Genomic DNA, 18,381 nt, shown 5'->3' with positions numbered 1-18,381 from the left:
CCGTTCTTTTTGTCAGTTTGTTTTGTAACCTGCTCTACTGATACTGCAATCTGAGACAGATCCTCTGATTATTTTTTTTGTTTTTATTTTTTGCCTAAAGAAAGATCTCAGCATAAAAGTTTGTCTTAGCTTCTCTCTGTAAAACATAGTTGCAGGAAAATCATTTATCTTGTATTAGCCTTCTGAGACTGCTTTAAGGTGACTGTCTTGTTAATTGGGTTTGCTCAAACAAATCTATAAAGCCAAGTTTTCCCAGTTACATAAAAGAAACACTGGAGACTGCTTCATCTGTTTAAATCTTTGGCTCCTGAAGGCTGAAGTTTCTTTTCTCTTGTAGCTAGCAACTTGAGGCAGCGTAATATGGTATCCCCTGAGCAATTTCAGGATCAGTTGTCTTGTTTGACAGTATCACTGTATGGAACTAAAGGTTTTTGTGGTGATCCTTTCCATTTTTGCTCAGAGAACAAAACGGAAAGAAAGACGTTGTCTTCTAGCTGGAAGTCTTTCCTTTATCCCTGTATTTCCCTCAGTTTATAAGCCTACCAAAACATCCTAGTATTGTTCTTGGTTCATTTCTCATCTTTCCACCTGTGAACAAGCTTAACCTTCTCCCCTTGCCTTTTTCATTGCCTGGTGGATGCAAAGCAGCTGAGAAGCTGCTTTTCCACTTGTAATCCACAAAAGGGGGGAGAGGGGCTCAGCCTATGATTCCCAAAGTAGCGCTTCCTCATCCTGAGCACTGCTGTCAGGGTGTAAAGGATGGGGAGGATGCATGACTGTAGGGCATCGTTCTGGAGGACAGGAGTCTTTGCGCAACAGTGAATGATGGAGAGCTCTCTCTTTTCCCAGCTCCTTCCCAGTTTATATCTGCACCCTTCTTTACAGCAGAGGCAGACAGGGGGACAGCGGATGCCTGTGTTATTGCAGCCTCTTCCACTGGAAAAAGATCCCGACTAACGTTGCCTTGCTGCCATCGTGTGGTCCCTCAAATTGTTTCCTGAAAGTACACTTATGCTAGTGGAAATGGTGATGCTGTATTTCTCAAGGCAGAGTCTTTGGGAGAAGTGGTCTTAAAATGGGAGGAGCATCACTTAACCCCACTTATGTTTGTGATCCGTTCAGAAGCAACTCATGATTCTTAATTCAGAATTGTTTGACAGGTTCTCAGGTTCCTAGGCTTTGGATTGAAATGAGTTCTGTGCTGCATGCATTTAGTGTTCAGATCCTGATACTATTTCTGTTTCTCTGTGCATCAGAAGTACTGCTGTATTGTCATTTATTGTTCTGTGTGCCTGTGTTTCCCCTTTAAGTGACCTAAATGCAGAGTGGTGCTGCAATGGCTTTTCGCCTGTTACTGACCACCTACTCCTCTCTTTTCCTCTTCATATTGCCTATCCATTGAGACGGATCTAGGAAGTGACCTGAATGAAAACGATAATTTTCTGCTGGATTTGCGTGGCTGTGCTGGCACAAAAGAAATGTGTGGAAATGCAGGACCCATGCTCGGTGTGGAAGGCGGTCTTACCCTACCCCTTTCCAGGCAATCAGCCCATACCTTTGCTCCCTTACAGCAGCTGCAAAACTTCTACCTGAGTGGATGTGAGAAATGAGGCCCAAAATTAGGTTAAAACCTGACTGTCAGCTCAGAGCTTGCTTTGCATTGTTTTCTAACATGCAGTTAAACTGTTTTCAGAATACTTCTTTTAGTGAATTCGGTATCTTAATTGAGGCAGATTTCTTTTAGAACAAATTTTCAAGAGATGGTTCTTCTGAGGTATTCGCCATAGGTATTTGCTCTGTTTTTGTCTAGCTGTGCATAATGCACTGCTGGTAGTTTTATAGAGATTCTTTGAGAGATTTTCTTATGGGTGGAAATTCCAGCTAAAACAATCTGGTCTCAACCTTATACGGAAAAAAACTGTGTCCCTCAAAAAAAAAATATGTGCGTAAATGATTGTGAATGTGAAGCAAGGAAGTACTGGAAAAGGTATCAAGAAAGATGCTGAGGAAGCACCAGGTGAAGTCTGAGGAAGCGTGGGACAGCACTCGTTGGAAACCAGCCTCTGTGATTCATTTGTTAATCCAAACGCTGACCAAGAGCTGCATACGATGCACACTTGTTGTTTCATTCTGGCTATTTGTGGAAACAGGACGCTGTATCCTGTCTACTACGGATGGGCAGATAAACAGTCCTGCATCAAGGGGCCATGAGTGCCAGTTTTTTGGGCTGTCACTTCACTGTTGTGCATTCTTTTGCATGTTATTAGCAGTGAGAAAATATAAGGTGCAAACCTGTACTGGATGTTCTGGTATAGCATCTATGTACCCTTCTGCTAGGATTCGCATTCCCAGAGGGCTAGCTGCTGGATGTGTTTCACCACACCATCTGCCCTTTGTAGCACAGCTGCTCTGCACATTTGCAGCATCAGAGAAATCAATGACTGGGGCTGGTTACGAGCCTGGTCCTATGCTGCGGGCATGAGTGTGCAGCAGCCTCATGTCCCCTCCTGGTACCCTGCTGGTTTTTTTCATCCCGTGGTATCAGATTTAAAGATGCCACAGCTGACGTTTCTGATTTAGTCCGTTCGTTTACATATATTTTATTGTAGTGCAAGTCCTATTTACATTTCATGTTCACTTTTTGTTTTGCCAGTGAGCTGGAGGGATTTGTTGAGGACCTGAAGAGAGACTCCACTGCTTCCAACAAGACAGTGACACTGAAAGATGTTGAAGACGGAGCCTTTCTTTTGAGGCAAGTGGGAGAAGCTGTTGCCACCCTTAAAGGTATGTACTTGTCCTTTTTCCTTTCGGTTATTCTCTTTTGACCACAGTGGCTGAAAACAATTTTGCCTTTGATCTGAAGGCATAAACTTTCACTTCCAATATCTTTCAAGTCAGGATTAAAGGGCTTGTTGCATGGCCCCTGAAAAGAGGTTGACATTCAACTGTTTAGCATTCACCCTGTCATCTGTTTTTCCCCAGGGCTTTTATGATTTCCTCTTGAGCCTCATAGTTGTTGTCTTTGCAGGAGAGTTCCCGACATTGCAGAATAAAATGCGTGCGATCCTCCGCATTGAGGTAGAAGCCGTGAGGTTCCTAAAGGAAGAGCCACACAAGCTAGACAGCTTATTGAAACGTGTGCGCAGCATGACAGATATCCTTACAATGCTCAGGAGGTGAATTTTTTTTTCTTCAAGCTAAAGAATTTCCTCAAGCATTTTGGGTTTGTGTTCTCCCCCTCTCCCCAAGGAATGCAGGGATATGTAACTTGTTTGCAGTAATTTCTAGATTCTTTCTAGAGCCTTCTGAAGGAAAATCAGATTATCCTTTCCTGTGCTCTGTGCAGTGGTTCTCTTCTGACCAACAGTCTCAGTTGTCCAGAGCTTATGATTCAAAGTAGCTTCCTCTGAACTGAACACTTCCAGATTTAGGGAAGTACCTTGACGAGAAAGCTTACAGTGTAACCAGTCCCATATGTGGGTTAATTACCTGTAGGCATTTACGGCAATCTAAGTTAACAAGAAATATTCTCTGACACTGAAATGTGCATCCCCAAAAATCTAACAGTAAGAAATAACAGGAAAAGATTTGAAGTGGATAAAGAACCTTCTGTAAGAAGTAAATATTTTTCAATATGATTGGGTATCCATTCAAATTCTTTATTCTCTTTTTTTGCAAGATACGTCACAGAAAGTTGAAATATTAGATAAAATGTGTGTCCACTAAGTGCCAGTGTTTAGCTATGTTTGTCAGAATATATCAGGAGCAGACAACTGCTGAATTATATGAGGCAATAGATGCTGGATTTAATCCCTACTCAAAACTCAATGAATTAGGCCAAACTGTCAATGGTCATGGTCTAAATTTTAGTTCCATTACAAGCAAATCTAAGTCATAAGTGTGTTGATGCTACCATTATTCCAAGGAATGTAGGGTTGACACTGTTCCCATATATTCTGGAGCATATATAAAATGAATTTGCCAATACTGGCAGAGGGACAAAATGGTTTATGTAACAGGCCTTCTCAGAGCCATCAATTATTTTTCCAGGTAGATAAACATCCATATCCTTTCATATTAGCTTCCTTTTCTTAAAAATGACTACAGTTATTTCCTGCCTTATCCTGTTTGGGAAATAAACAATGAGACGAAGTTTTACCAAAAGTTTTTTGTTTTTTTTTTTCCCAGCCAAATTACCTGGAAAGTGTCATAAACTCTGTTTTAGTATTGGAAAAACTGATGATATTTGATGGATAGCCAAGCTTTGAGGCTCAGCAATTTCACAGCCAGTTCTTAGAAATGGTTGACTCTGCATCCTTACCTCATTCTAGCCCAAACTTGACAGATAAGACCTTCCTGAAGTACTGCTTAAATGCTTTGTTTTGGCAGTTTGTTAAACTGCTACTTCAGATTCTGTGTAGCTACTGTTTTCTGTGCTAATAGTCTAGGAATTATTTGTTTATCTAGATTTTATGTTTAAAAAAAAAAGTCAACTGATTTCCATTCTCCCTCTAAAATCAAACCACTGTAACTCATGGTTTGGTAAAAGGAAAGTGCCAATACATTCATGAAGGTTTGTAAACATTTTAAAAGACAAAAACATCCTACTATGAGTTGCCTCTTTAAAAAACATGAGCCCCTGCCTCTTAGAGAAAACTAAAATCACAGAACTGACAGCATTAGGAAGAGAAAACATCATTCTAATGTTTTTGATACAGTTGGTATTTTGTAGCTTTTCCCTTGTAAAAGCTTGTTGTTAAATATTGCTCATGACCCACCTGGATGCTAACCATGTGCCATGCTGTTGTGTTCAATTTGGCTGGGCAGACATGTTACAGAAGGACTGCTGAGGGGTGTGGATCCCTCCCAAGCTGTGCAATACTCCACTATGGAAAAGGCCACTGCAACTGAAGCTCTGAAAAACCAGGAGGAGCCCAAGCATACCCAGGGACACGCACAGCAAAACCTCACAGCAGTCACCTCAGAGTCCCAGGTATCTTCAGTCAAGTCAGAAGTCGTCCCCTTCTCAACAATGACGGTCCATCACGTGCAGAGCTCTCCTGTTGTCATCCATCAGTCTCAGCATTCATCAGCCCTGGTCAACCATGCCCAGGGCTCACCTGCTGCACCCAGCCACAGTGAAGGCCTGCCAGTGAGCGGCCACTTCTCGGCCACCCCACCGCCCCCCCCCCAGGAACCAGCAATAGGATCCCAGCCCACACAAGGCATGCCATCACCACAGGTCAATGGCAACACCATGCAAAGTCTTTTCATTGAGGAAATTCACAGTGCAAGTACCAGAAACAGAGCTGTATCAATTGAGGTACGGTGTATTCTACTCACCCAGTTGTTGTCTTTTTGGGTCTGAGCTCCCAGTCTCGCTTCTGAGACTGAAGGTGGGATTTTCAAATGCATTATGAGGATTTATATGCTTAACCTCGAACTACACCACGCACTTCTGAAGATACCCTCTGATTTTCAATGCAACAATATAATAACATGTAACCAAAATGAATAGCTGTGTTTTTGTAATAAACTTTATTTAAAAAAAATGAAGAAATACCCTATTTTTGAACAATAACATATGATTCTTTGGCAACACTTGCATTGATGAATTTCATTCATTCTTTAAATCTCCATGTTCCTTATTATGGAGAGGTAAAGATGAAAGAGCGTGAAGTTTCAGTGGTTTCACACAGAGGTACTGAGCAAACCCACAGCTGAACTCTCATGTCTTATTACAAACATGCACTTTAATCACCATGTGATACAGTAAACCAGTGACCCAGATTTAATTTTTTCCTTTGTTCTTTTAGTGAGCAGTGGCCACTGTCAGTTTGTCTTGTGTTTGTGCCACATCTAGCACAATGGAAGTTGGAACTATTGTTCAATTACAGTTCAATTATCTTCCCTCTAGTTGCTGAGTAGAACTGAAAGAATCTATCCATGGTGACCTATGATGTTTACACATGCATTTTTTAAAAAGTGATCACAACAGAAATCAGAGAGTTAAACTGATCCTTTACTGTTTTTGTCTAGAAAGCAGAAAAGAAATGGGAAGAGAAGAGACAAAACCTGGATCACTATAATGGAAAGGAATTTGAAAAGCTCTTGGAAGAGGCCCAGGCCAACATAATGAAGTCAATTCCCAACTTGGAGATGCCTCCCCAGCCAGCAGTCCTCCCTAAAGGGGATACAGTGGAAAAACCTGAAGTCTCAGGTGAGGTTTGCTATAGCAAATGGTGCTAAGAAGTTGCATATCTGGAAAAGATAATTTGTTTTTCCACTTTCCAAAATGTTTTCAACTTAAAGATTTCTTAATCATACCTGTGAGTAGTCCCTGAAGAATAATGCAGATGCAGCTGTCAGAATAAAGGATTGTATCACAAAAGCAGTGATTTTGCAGATGCCAGTGTGGGTTACCAGCTGAACACAAATCTCCCCATACTGCAAATGAGTGAGTTTGTCCTATAGAGATGAAGGATCCTCATAAGCAGGAGAGTAAGCGTACACCTTGATTTTGACAGAGATGAGAGTTTCTGTATGCTATGCTATATCTAGTATACTGTGCTCAGTTTAGCATTATGGAGGGCTGTGGAAAGAACCACGACTTTGAGCACAAATGATCTTACCGTCAGAAAATTAAGAAGCACTTTTTATAGATGATTCTTATCAAAAGAAAATCAAGACATTCCTGAGGTTTCTGAGGGTAAGGAGGCCTTTGAACTGTGCACAAGTTCTGACACGTTCCAGAAGCTGAAGCTGGAAAAAGCCAGATTAAAAATTAGGTGTCAAATTTTGACATTCAGAGTAGCTAATCACTGAAGCTAGTTTAATTATCAACGTATTGGATTCTTTGCCACTTCAAATCTTTAAGTAATAATGCATCTTTCCCAAAACTTCTATCTGAGCAGCCTTTCAGAAGGAAATGTAAGACCTGCTTGAAAAAATCCTTCAACCTCTGTTACGTGGAAAGTCAGACTGCTTGATCTTAGTGGTCCTTGCTAACTTAATCTTAAGCTATAAATGCAACCAGTATTTTGGATGAATCCCTCAGAGGTCTGAAAAAGACCCATGATGCTACATAACTGAGTTGTCTTGGAGAAGTGAATAGATATGTAAGAATAAATGGAAGTGACTTTTGCAGTAAGGATTCGGTCTGCCCACAGCTATGGTATAGATACACCGAGTTTCAAGTTTAACTTGAGTCTGACTGTGACCCCCTAGCAAAAAAAGCTATCATCATAATGAATTGATTGAACAGGAGTATCTACCCGACACATGAATCTGCTCAGCAGTTGGTGAGGTCTTGCATAGAAATCCGCAGACTCAATGTTTTGACTTCAAGGAAAACTGAACAAATAGGAAGGAGTCAAGATCACAGTGGTGATGATGACCAGAGCTCTGGAAACACGGTCTGTGGGGGACAAAATAGAAAGAATTGGTTTTGCGTAGCATCAGGAAGAGAAGGCTGAGGAAGGACAAAGCAATCTCTAAATACATAAAAAATCTGTTTAAAAAAGAAAAGACCAACTTGCTTTGTGTGGATAGGACAGAAGTAGAAGTTGGCAATTGCAATTGGGAAGATCCAGGTTAGGGATTAGGAAAAGCCTCGTAATAGAAAGGAAAGTGAAGTATTGAAGAAGGCTGCATGAGGCAATGAGGAGGACATCAGAACCCCAGCATTGGAGAAATTGGTTTGTGCTAACATAGATCAAGGATTTTGTAGGTATATTCCTTTGTGGAAGGCAGATATAATGGTATAATGCTTTGTGATAGCAGGATTATTGGTTTTCCTTCCAGTCCTGTTTTTTCACAATTTAACATACAAATCCACATGTGAATTTCTTCAAAGTTTAAGGAACAAAGAAGCTGCCCCAGCCAATCGTATTGTTAAACATGTGTCAGCTGCAAAATTCTTATCCAGTTAGAAATGTTAGAAAATGCCCCGTTTGGTCATAGCAATGTCCCTTCCATCTCAGTACTCTGCCTCTGACAGAGGCGACAGAAGATGCTCTTTGTGGGCAGCACAGAAACCTGGCCACTTTCTGCGGTCTGATACTACACCTCCAACTCCCCAATTGATGTTAAAGGGAATATTTCAACCTGCTCCTTTTCATGTCCATTATGGATATGTTTTGACCTTTTATCCATCAATTCCTCTAATCCCTTTTAGAACCATTTGCCTCCCCACTACAGCAAGCTCCAGGAGCTCACTCCCATCCTGCAGAGGAGCTTTCCTTCATCTGTTTTACATTCATCTCCTACCAGCATCACTGAGTTCCCCACAGTTCTCATATTTTGCAGTTTGGCAAACAACACTTCTGCATTCCTTTTGTAAAATCAGGAAGGCAGTGGATGAACCTCGATCATACCCTGGAGGTGCCAGCCTACCCTGCTCCAAACTGCAGACTTGCAGCCTTTCTCATCCCTCCATCAAGGCCAACTGCTCTCTCACCAGGCAGTTTCACTTGCTCTTCTCTACCTCCACTGTGTCCTGGAGCTGTGAGACCAGAGCTTCATGCTGCATTCAAGCTTTTGGGTAGCAGCATTTTGTTCTGGTGTGCCTTTGACACTGACAAGTTGTTGCTCCTTGGATGTTTCTCAACATACAGGCTTAAAATAAATTCTGTTGAACCCTGTAAAATAATTTTGGAATTCTGTCACCATTCAGTGAGGTTACAGGCTAGCCATACAATTAACTTGTGTAATGTTTGGCATAAATAGAAAAAGTCAGTGAAAATATGTACCATATGGGTGCAGTGAGCTGTGACATTTTAAGAAGTGCAGAACACAGCAGCAGAGATGTTTTGTAACTCACATAGTTAACTAATCCACTTCTAGAATACCATTTTGCACTGTGTGTAGCCAGCAGATTTAGGGAGAAAGTTGATGAGATTGAGGCATTTGCCTTCTGTTGTGCATAATGAATCCTGTAATAGTAACATAAATAATTTAAAGGAACTGAAAAACTTTTCCTTAATACCTGATTAAATGTCTCACATGCTACCCAGCTCTCCTATGATTCAAGAAGAAAATTTCAATATGCTGCTATCTGATGTAGACTAAAGAACTAGGCAACATAAGAAAAGGGAGACCACCTGCCCCAGTAATATATTGCAGAAGACATTTTGGACAGAAATTAGCACAGTCCTTTGCTGGCTTTGCTGCAGAACCCAGATAGATCACATTACCAGAATATCTTGTCTCAGCAATTCTCCACACAGAACCCAACTAAGAAACTCTTTTTTTTTTTCCTTTACAAAGCACAAAACAAAGTTAAATCACACATTTTTTTCACACAGTTTTGCAGATGACTGTGTAAATGCTTCTTTAATGTAACTGTAACTCATCTTTGATATCAGGATTGTTCAGCAGAAATTATGGGGACTGTCTCTAACGTACATTAGAAATTGGGCTCCTTTATCTCCCTTTGCGCCTTCACATGTGAGAACACCCTGATTTTTGGAAGTGCTGAGTGATCAGTAGCTTCCATTACTTACTTGACTACAAAGGCTTCCTCAAGGCAGGCATTATTTTAAGATTATTTTTAAAGACATTGGATGTTTTGGTGCAAGTAGGAAGCTACATAGTGGGAGAAACTAATTCTAGTCTGGATGTACCTGTTGAAGAACTCTTCAGTTCAATGAAATGGCTGGCGATGAACGACTCCCATTTTGTTCACAGAAGTGCTGAGCCGTTTGGCACCAGGGAAGGTTTCATAAAGCCGCATTTTTGATCATGGATAGTCTCAGACTCAGTGAAATGTATTTATCCATTTGCTCATCTCTCTTTAATAAATACGGGAGAAGAGCTCAGCCAAAGAAAAAAATACTAGAATAAGGTTTTTCCTCATTTTTTTTCCTTCAAATATTTTTTTTCCTTCCCACTTAGATTGGAGAAATGAAATAAATGAAAGAAAATAGAAATTCAGCTTTGAAGTTTCATGCCTTGCCCAGTGTTGTAACATTGACAGTAAGCGCACCCCATTACAATCAAATGGGAGTGGGACTGGCTTTTGAGAACCCGTGCACGTGCCATTGATCATTTCTCTTGGCTGAGTTTCTCCTTCTTGTTTCTCATTTTGAAGATGGAGATGGAAGTCTCACAAATATGAAATAATTTTTTCGTTGTGCCTTCCATATCTTGCATGCAGACTTACTAAGTGTGAGAAAAACGTGCATGTTCTTGCATTCAGAGCCTCTGTATCAGCTTGAGGGTAATAGGTTGAGCCCATTGAAAGGAGCAGAGATTTGCACAGGCCCCACACCACAGTCTGCTGTACACCATCTTAGAGAACAACCTGGCTTTTACAGCAGCAGATTTTACTTTGTGCTGGCAGAGTACACCTGATGCCATGAAAACCTTAGTAGTGTGTATTGACAAAAGCAGCAGTCTAATGTAGTGTGCCTCTAGAAAATCACTCTTGTTGCAATCCTGCGAGTCAGTGCCAGATAACCAGGGAGGGGGGTAATGCAGCAGAGCGTTTCTTTAAGCTTAAGCAGCTTTGAAGAATATTTGATCTAAGAAGAGAACAAAGATGAGGCTGGGTCAGCCAAGGGCTCAAACCCTCCTGAGGGGCCAGCGCATCAGAGGAGCTTGATGCAGCCCCAGGAGCAGACACTTATGCAATAACTTGCCCAGAGGGAATACTTAACCCTAACCAGCTGGGTAATCTGAAAGCAGGAGGTTTTTTCTTTCTGGGTTATGTACATTCCAGCTGTTTATATAACACTGGGTAGCTGCAGAAAGGTCGTTCTCTCACCCTTGAAAACAAACACTGGAAGCAGCGGTGTGAAAACAGTGGCTGCTGCCATGGATGATGCTTAGCCTGGGACCAGGAACACACAGGGACAGGTCACGGGCAGGGAAATGCTGCTGCTGGGAAAATGCTGTCCAGTGGTGGTGGGGAAGAGGAAGTTGCAGCTGGGTGGGGAAGCAGCTGGGTGTGGGGGAAATACCAGTTTGAGAAACTGGTCTTGTCTTGGAAAACTCCCCTCAGAAAGCAAGGGCTGGCTTTGCTCAGATACTGGATTTGGAAAATGAATCACTGTGGGTTAGCAAAATGTATATACGGCTGTTACAGCTCAAAGCAAAGCTGTGCTTTCCTGCAACAGTCAGAAGTACATAAAGTGAAAGCAAATGCTGAAGCATTCAAAGGAGGCTGCAGGGGCACTATCTGTAATCAGGCACCCAGCTGAATCTGCACCCTGTGCTTACCACTGGTCGATTTCCAGAAGTGCGCTGAGCTATCACACCCACCGAGGGCTGAAATCCCAGCTGCAGTGATGTGGGGGACAGGAGTTTTGCTGAACATTTGTGGGTGAAGTGATCTGGTTACGCTGTGCAATTTCTGCGCTGTTTGTTTTTGTTCAAGGAGGTTCTACTTGGATCACAAATGTGTTTCTGTTCATGTATATTCAGCAGCAGAACCTTTTAAGATTTTTTTTTCTTTCTTTCTGGTTGAGGCAGGGCTGCAAATGCTTGTTTCCCTTCTTCACCTATGTTTATTCTGTGCTACCCTGCTTACTTGCAGAAGATGTTCCTGACGCAGACCAGGATAACGATAAGCTGACCAAGTCCCCGCCTCCTCCACCTCCACGCCGCAGTTACCTGCCGGGGTCAGGACTGACCACAACGAGATCAGGAGAGGTCATCTATACAGCCAGGAAAGAGGCTGCTGCTGTCAAGGTTTGATGATTCAGACTCTAGGCAATCAGATTGTTGATGAATGGCTGGCATGGAGGCACATTCCCAGGCTTAGGCTGTGTCTATAAACCACAAAATAAGTTGAGACAGCTACGTCCTGGAGAGCTACTGAAGCTGCCTAGCAGGAAACACTGCTGTTAAGCCAAATGATCAAGTAAGGTTTTATCAGTTTTGTTTACAGCAGTCAGCCTTGCTGCACTGATCTCCTAGCAATACAGAAGGCAAGTCACAAGCTGCTTTCATTTAGAGTTGTAAGAAGATTAAAAATAAAAAAGCATGCCTTAAACAGATGGGGAAGATCAGCTCAGAGTTGAGAGCATTTTTTCAGAAATGTTCCAAATTAGTTTTTCTGGGCTTCCTTTTCCCATTTGTTCTGTCCCCTGAAGGAAGTGGAGGGAAGCCCGGGTGAAGAAGCTGTTAATCCTACTCATGTGAAGTAGCAATATCTGCTTAAAAAGGAAGCGTCACCTTGCCACAAGTCCTTTTCAGTGCTGAATTTACTGTGTTTGCTTTTCATCAGAAGGCTCAATTATATTGGCTGTCTGTGCTTTTTCATGCCTTTGTAGGAGTGCAGTGAAGATGCTGGGCAAGTAGCACAATCCAAAACCCCTAAAGAGGATCAGACATTGTCTCGAAACACAGGGCTTGCTGTAGCATCTGCTGTAAAAGAGGAAGAGGAAGGAGATAAAATAATGGCAGAATTACAGGTAGGCCTTTGCACTGCACATGCACAAGTATGCCCTTTGGTAATCTGCACTCAGTAACACTTCTGGGGCCTCAGCACAATTTCCAGCTCTGAACATGAAGGAAAGTAGGTCTGCCAGTCTCACCCAGTTCCACTTTTTGTGCTGGATTGTACACATTTAGCAAGCATCACACAAATTTTGTTCAAGAGTTCTGGAGCCGAGAGAGTGCTCAAGAATGCAGAGGTTGCCACTGGAGAACCTCTCAAGACACACAAAGATGGGTCAAGTAAAAAACTGGTGTGTGTTTGTTGTGGTTGCCCCTGGCATAGAATTTCTCACAGTCCCAGACACACAAGGTACTGAGAGTCCATCATTTGTGTTAACACTGGTGGGAATGGAGAATACGGGGTGTGCTCCTGGTGAGCTGTGTTCACTTGTTCTGTGCCATGGCCCAGTGTTTTCTGCAGTGTTTGGCCATTGAATCATCTGCTGTTCCCTGCTGTGTAACTAGTGTATTACTCTGCTAGTGGTATAGAAGTAGTGCTCTCTCGCTGGTCCTTCACTTGACAGCACATAGGCTGGTTTAGCACAGTGATTGTGATGCTACAGTAAAAGCCAACTATTCCAGCTGCCATCAGTGAGTCCCAGCCTCCTGGGGCACCCTCTGTCCTCTTCCATGTCCTCAGGAGGAAAGGAGATGTGGATCATCTTAACTGGATCGTGTAACTTCTGATGTTTGTGATGGCTCAGAGCACTGTCATGGCATGAGATGTTCCCTGCTGTCCACCAAAAGGCGGGTTTGGTGCTGCCACAGGAGTGTTTGCAAGACAGGTGTGGATATTAAGCAGTGACTGTTTTGTACGATGAGTGCGCCCTGCCCCTCTGCTCAGTTTTCACCCACCAGAGCATCAAACAGCTGGTTTGCAGAGAGCAAGAGCAAGGGTTTACCCTTGTCCCCCATTTGTGTGCTAGTGTCTAACGAGACAGGGAAACTCTGGGCAGTGAAATTGTCTCATTGTCTGATGTCTCAGGGAAAGCATCAACTTGCAGCAGTGAAGTAGAGATGGAAGTCTGTGAAGGGAGACTGAGGGGAGCTGTGGAAGAGAAATAGGCTTGCTAGATCAACAAGAAATGCTAGCTTTGAGGATAAGCAATGTTCATTTTAAACAATAATCAAAATACCAGGTACCTCTTAGAAGGCTGACAGGGTGCCATGTTTTAGAAAGGTCAAACTGTTTGATCCAGGAGCTACAAACTGATTAGTCTGATACCAGTCATAGGCAGAGCGAGAAAGCCAGGCTTGGGGTTCAATTAATGAAGAACTAAAGGACAGACATACACTGTGGTTCTTGTTAACACAATGTAATGGAACACGGGGCTGTTCAAAGAAAACAACACTCTTTGATCAGGTAAATGGTTAGACTGATTAAACTTACATGGAGCACTGCGTTCAGCTCCGGGGCTCCCAGCACAGGAAGGACATGGACATATTAGAACGAGTGCAGAGGGCCACGAGGATGGTCAGAGGCCTGGAGCACCTCTCCTATGAAGACAGACTGAGGGAGCTGGGGTTGTTCAGCCTGGAGAAGAGAAGGCTCTGGGGAGACCTTATAGCGGCCTGCCAGTACCTAAAGGGCCTACAGGAAAGCTGGGGAGGGACTCTGTGTCAGGGGGTGGAGTGATGGGACAAGGAGTAATGGCTTTGAGCTAAAAGAAGGTAGGTTTAGATTAGATTACATACAAGGAGGAAATTCTTCACTCAGAGGGTGGTGAGGCTCTGGCCCAGGCTGCCCAGAGCAGCTGTGGATGCCCCATCCCTGGAGGTGTTCAAGGCCAGGCTGGATGGGGCTTTGGGCAGCCTGGTCTGGTGGGAGGTGTCCCTGCCCATGGCGGGGTGGGTGGAATTTGATCTTCAAGGTCCCTTCCAACCCAAACCATTCTGTGATTCTGTGATTCGATGATAAAACTGAAATGTATACGTGTAAACATTTTTGTAAATCATTTGATCAACTATCATACAGCATTCTGATTAAAATCTGGCACCATGGAGTATACAAAAAAAAAAAAAAAGCCAACCTCAAGAGTATTGAGAGCTGTCTGGTTCTGAAAGTGTTGCCCTCAGTGCAGGTGTATATAGTGAGATCTGGAGGGGTCAGCTACTGGCCCAGTGCCACTCTGTATTTTCATCAGCAGCCTGGAAATACATTTAAAATCCTTACTCTTAAAATCAGATTAAATCTTAAAACTGGTGACGTATGAGAGCAGGGATACGATAGCAATCACTTGATGGTCATAATGCATTTGAATTCACTGAAATGTACAGTCTGCATGAGAAACAACAAATACAGGCCAGACCACAACTGCATGTCTTGGGAAGGAGCAGGAGTTGCAGTAACAACTTGAGAGGAGCTCCCAGGTGAGTGCTGTTGCCACAAAGTTAATGTCTGCTTTAGGTGTAAATGTGAGAACAGGGAGTGTTTTTATCTCTGTGTACAGAGGATCAGTGAGGTCAGCGTCCATGACTGTGTCCGTGCATCACCTATTTAAAATGGGTGTTAAGAATATAAAGGTTCAGAAGGGACCTGAGTACACTGTGGAGGTACTTTCATGGGAAGCACCTTTTTAATCTAGCAGAAAAAGGCATAATAATCAGCTGCTGAAGCACAAACATGGACATTCAGATAGATATTTCAGAGCAAAGTTGATATATTAACAAATTACCAAGGGACATGGTGAATTCTTCTAAGGTCGGAAGGACTTTGAGAATGCCTTTGTAGATGAACTCAAAAGCACATCATTGGTCTCATAAATGGGTAAGCTGCGGACAGCCCATACCCTGTATTACAGGGGGAGTAGGACTACTTGTTCTAAGAGTTCTGTCTTAGATACCCTAATCTGGAAACACATAAAAACAGGATGTAATGGAAAACCAGCAGAAACTCTGCACCGTGATTTTTTTGTACTGGATTTTTTCATTATTTTTCTCTCTCTGATTTTACATAAACATGCAAGAAATATGAGAAGAAGAATTTTTAATTTTGATGAGTTTTTTTTTTTTATTTTGATTCTAGTCGGTAGTCTGGGCTATTAATTTCATGAGAGTTGCCAGGAATTAAATAATTTCCATAACAAATGGCATACAAATATAATCTTCTTGTGTTTCACGTTGTGTTTGACTCCCATAAGCACTCCTCCCTCATTCCCCTGGCTGTCAGAGATGTCCCACCTGTGCATCCCACTGATGGCAGTCAGTGGCAGTAGCGACATGCAGAAATCCCAGTGGTGGACATGTGGAGCCAGGACTGCGCAGTAGTGGCAGTGATGGTTCTGCTTCTCTGTGTGTGGGAGCCAGCTGGGTAGAGAAACCCAAAGGAAATGGAAAGAGGATAGCAAAAGGGCTGAAAAGTCCAGGCTCTGTCCTGGGGTAAACACAGTGGGAGGCCAGTGGTCCCCAAGCTCATACGTTGGGCTGTTTCCAGAGCAGGAGGAGCCTGAAGGGGACTGCCACCATCTGGAGCATGAGTGAAGGCTGTGGGAGAGACACATCTGAAGTTTTAATAACACTGTACGGGGAGCTGTGTAGCTCTTGCATGATGTGCAATGAAACCGGCAAATGTGGTAGCTGAGTGGACAGCAAGGGGTGGGTAAGAGGTATTACATGCCTTCTTTTCTCATTTATTCACCGTGCTTGTGGAAGTGGAAGCCTGCTGCTTCCACTTCTTCCTCACCTTTCTGCAGGCAACAGACAGACCACTTCCAGATGACAAAATCTGGAAAATACATGTCAGCGGTGCTCGTCCTATCCATGGAAACAGCAAAGTCTTGCTAATACTCACTGGGAATGGTGGTGAGAAAGCATGAAGGGAGCACAGGAAAAGTGCCTGAGGACAGTAAATGGAATAAAGTGAGCTGAGCTTTGGGCTTTGTTTATTTTAACTCATAAAACTTCAGGTTTCGTCATTAGGTGATGTGTGGTCAAGGCCAAAATGTGTCTGATAAGGATTCTGAGGATGTATCAGTCTCCGGGAAGTGGGTACTGTTCCAAGCCTAACGTTTGTCAGACTTCCTAGTGAAGTTTGGGTAGTTTGCAGCACCACTGTGTGCCTTCATTGCCCCATCAGGGGATGCTGAGGTCAGTGTGATGAGTTTGAGTATGGTCTTGGCAGATTGGTGGGTATGCCCTATTTGTCTTAGCCACATAGTCTAAATCTGCTACATCATGAAGTTGTAAATAGTATCAAGCTGCTGTGCATGTGAAAAACAAATGCTCTGTTTGTAGCTGGTCATCGCCAGACATTTCTGTGTAAAAGCTACTTGGTCTCCTGATAACCTGCAGTATTTATTTCCTAGGCTTTCCAGAAGTGCTCTTTTATGGATGTAAACTCAAACAGTCATGCTGAGCAGTCCAGAAATGATACACATGTTAAAGACATAAGGCCTGGGACTTTAATGCATCACAAGGAAAAGAAGGTAACAAGTGGCGTTTGCAAACATGCCACCCGGTCTTGGCATAACCTTCTTTCCTTACTTTAAAACTAATCTTATATCTCGTGTCCTGTTCTTTCTAACCCCCAACAACCACTGCCCAGTGGTTTCCTTCTTTTTATCCCACTATGGGTCAGAAACACTCAGGTGGAGTGTTATACCGATGTACATTATGCGTCTCATCAGCAGTTACACAAGGATTGCATGAGGTTTTAAGACTCTGGGAAATCAAAGTTTTCCGGTTTCCTCTGAAGAGATGCTCTTCTCAGAAAGTCCTTCCAGTGCTGTTCTGGCAATGGACGTTGAATCATCTCTCCTAGGTCTCGTTCTTGTTTGGGGGAGAGTTAGTGGTTCCTTTCAAGAGCCACTTCAGAGATTTTGTGCTTTATTTTCTTCATTTGTCAATCCTAGTTATTAGATATTCAGAAGTCCCATTTGGTTTACTGGAAGACAGAGTCAAGGTGGTTGGGCCAAATTCACGCTCATGAAAGTTAGGGCCCAAAAATTCACACGTGGACATGAACCCGTGGGACTTACAAGAAATGCCACGTGTCTGGGTCTGTAGCCAAATTGGGGTAGATTTCACAGCTTTGTCTGGACTGGGGATGTCATTTGAGTTGATTGGCATTAGTGGGCAGCCAATATGCAAGATGAAGAATAGGACAAACATTGCTGCCTTTGCAGACTTCTTTTTCCAGCTTAAGGATAATTAATTGAATCATGGTTGGGTTTAGGTGGTCATGCAGGCATGAGAGCTTGTTAGCCAAATGCCAGTTCGCAGTGAAGTGATGGGGTGGGGAAGAAACCACAGCTTTTCAGCACAGCATTTCAACTTCGTAGTGCTTTCTTGTGAGTGTGTGCAAGGTGGAAATAGCAGTAATACCTTCTCCGGTGCACCTTCATGAGTATGAGTAAATCCTCTCCAAGGTTTTTATTGCTAACATTGCACTTCATCCTCCTTCAACAGAAACTGAGGAAGGAGAGGAAAAAATATCTTCGATAGGTCCTAAAAGCAGGGAAGAACCCAGTTGCCTTAATATAACCATGGTGAGCTGCACAGAGCATTGCAGCTCTAAAGCAGGTGGTGACCCCCCTAGATGTTGGTGTCTGATATTTAGTGGCATCAAAGGCCCTCCCCAGCAAAGCCACTGCTGCCAGGGCTGAGCACTGAACGCAAGGGCTTGGCTTGGAGCTGCTCAAACAGCACTTCTGGTCTAAAGCTGCAAGCACCTGGCTGGGTGCGGGCACAAGTTCATGGCACTGACTAAGAGGAAAAGTTGCTTTGTTGTGTAGTGTATGGCAGTGTTGTGGAGGCGAAAGAACAAACCTGTCCCTGTCAGTACAAGTGTCAGAATAAGATCATACTGTTACTTCAAAATGTCGGTTACCACTCAAGACACCACACACGCTGTAGCACAGATGTCTCTTTGAAAGGTGCTGCCAAGTAATTGCCATAAACTGCCATTTATTGGAAAACAGTCCAGGAAATTAAGGTTAATGA

General features: G+C 43.0%; 1 protein-coding gene across 16 annotated transcripts in view; it reads left to right on the top strand.

Moving 5' to 3' along the window:
• Window positions 1–18,381, top strand: part of KIAA1217 — a 244,545-nt gene that overhangs the window by 219,346 nt on the left and 6,818 nt on the right. For 12 of the 16 annotated variants that reach the window (XR_013947744.1, XM_080583230.1, XM_080583237.1 and 9 more), the window contains 7 exons: window positions 2,654–2,784; window positions 3,029–3,176; window positions 4,828–5,323; window positions 6,040–6,220; window positions 11,537–11,691; window positions 12,276–12,416; window positions 16,746–16,865. Coding sequence is in view for 15 of the 16 variants with exons in the window: in XM_080583230.1 (XP_080439356.1) it covers window positions 2,654–2,784; window positions 3,029–3,176; window positions 4,828–5,323; window positions 6,040–6,220; window positions 11,537–11,691; window positions 12,276–12,416; window positions 16,746–16,865 (1,372 nt within the window). In the remaining variant the exon portion in view is untranslated. The remainder of the gene's footprint in view (window positions 1–2,653; window positions 2,785–3,028; window positions 3,177–4,827; window positions 5,324–6,039; window positions 6,221–11,536; window positions 11,692–12,275; window positions 12,417–16,745; window positions 16,866–18,381) is intronic. The other 4 variants (XM_080583240.1, XM_080583233.1, XM_080583238.1 and 1 more) reach the window with 2 other exon arrangements.

The sequence above is a fragment of the Anser brachyrhynchus genome, assembly GCF_964034855.1.
Source record: "Anser brachyrhynchus genome assembly, chromosome: 2".
In the NCBI taxonomy this organism is placed as follows: Eukaryota; Metazoa; Chordata; class Aves; order Anseriformes; family Anatidae; genus Anser; species Anser brachyrhynchus.
This window is presented reverse-complemented; position numbering and strand designations above follow the sequence as displayed.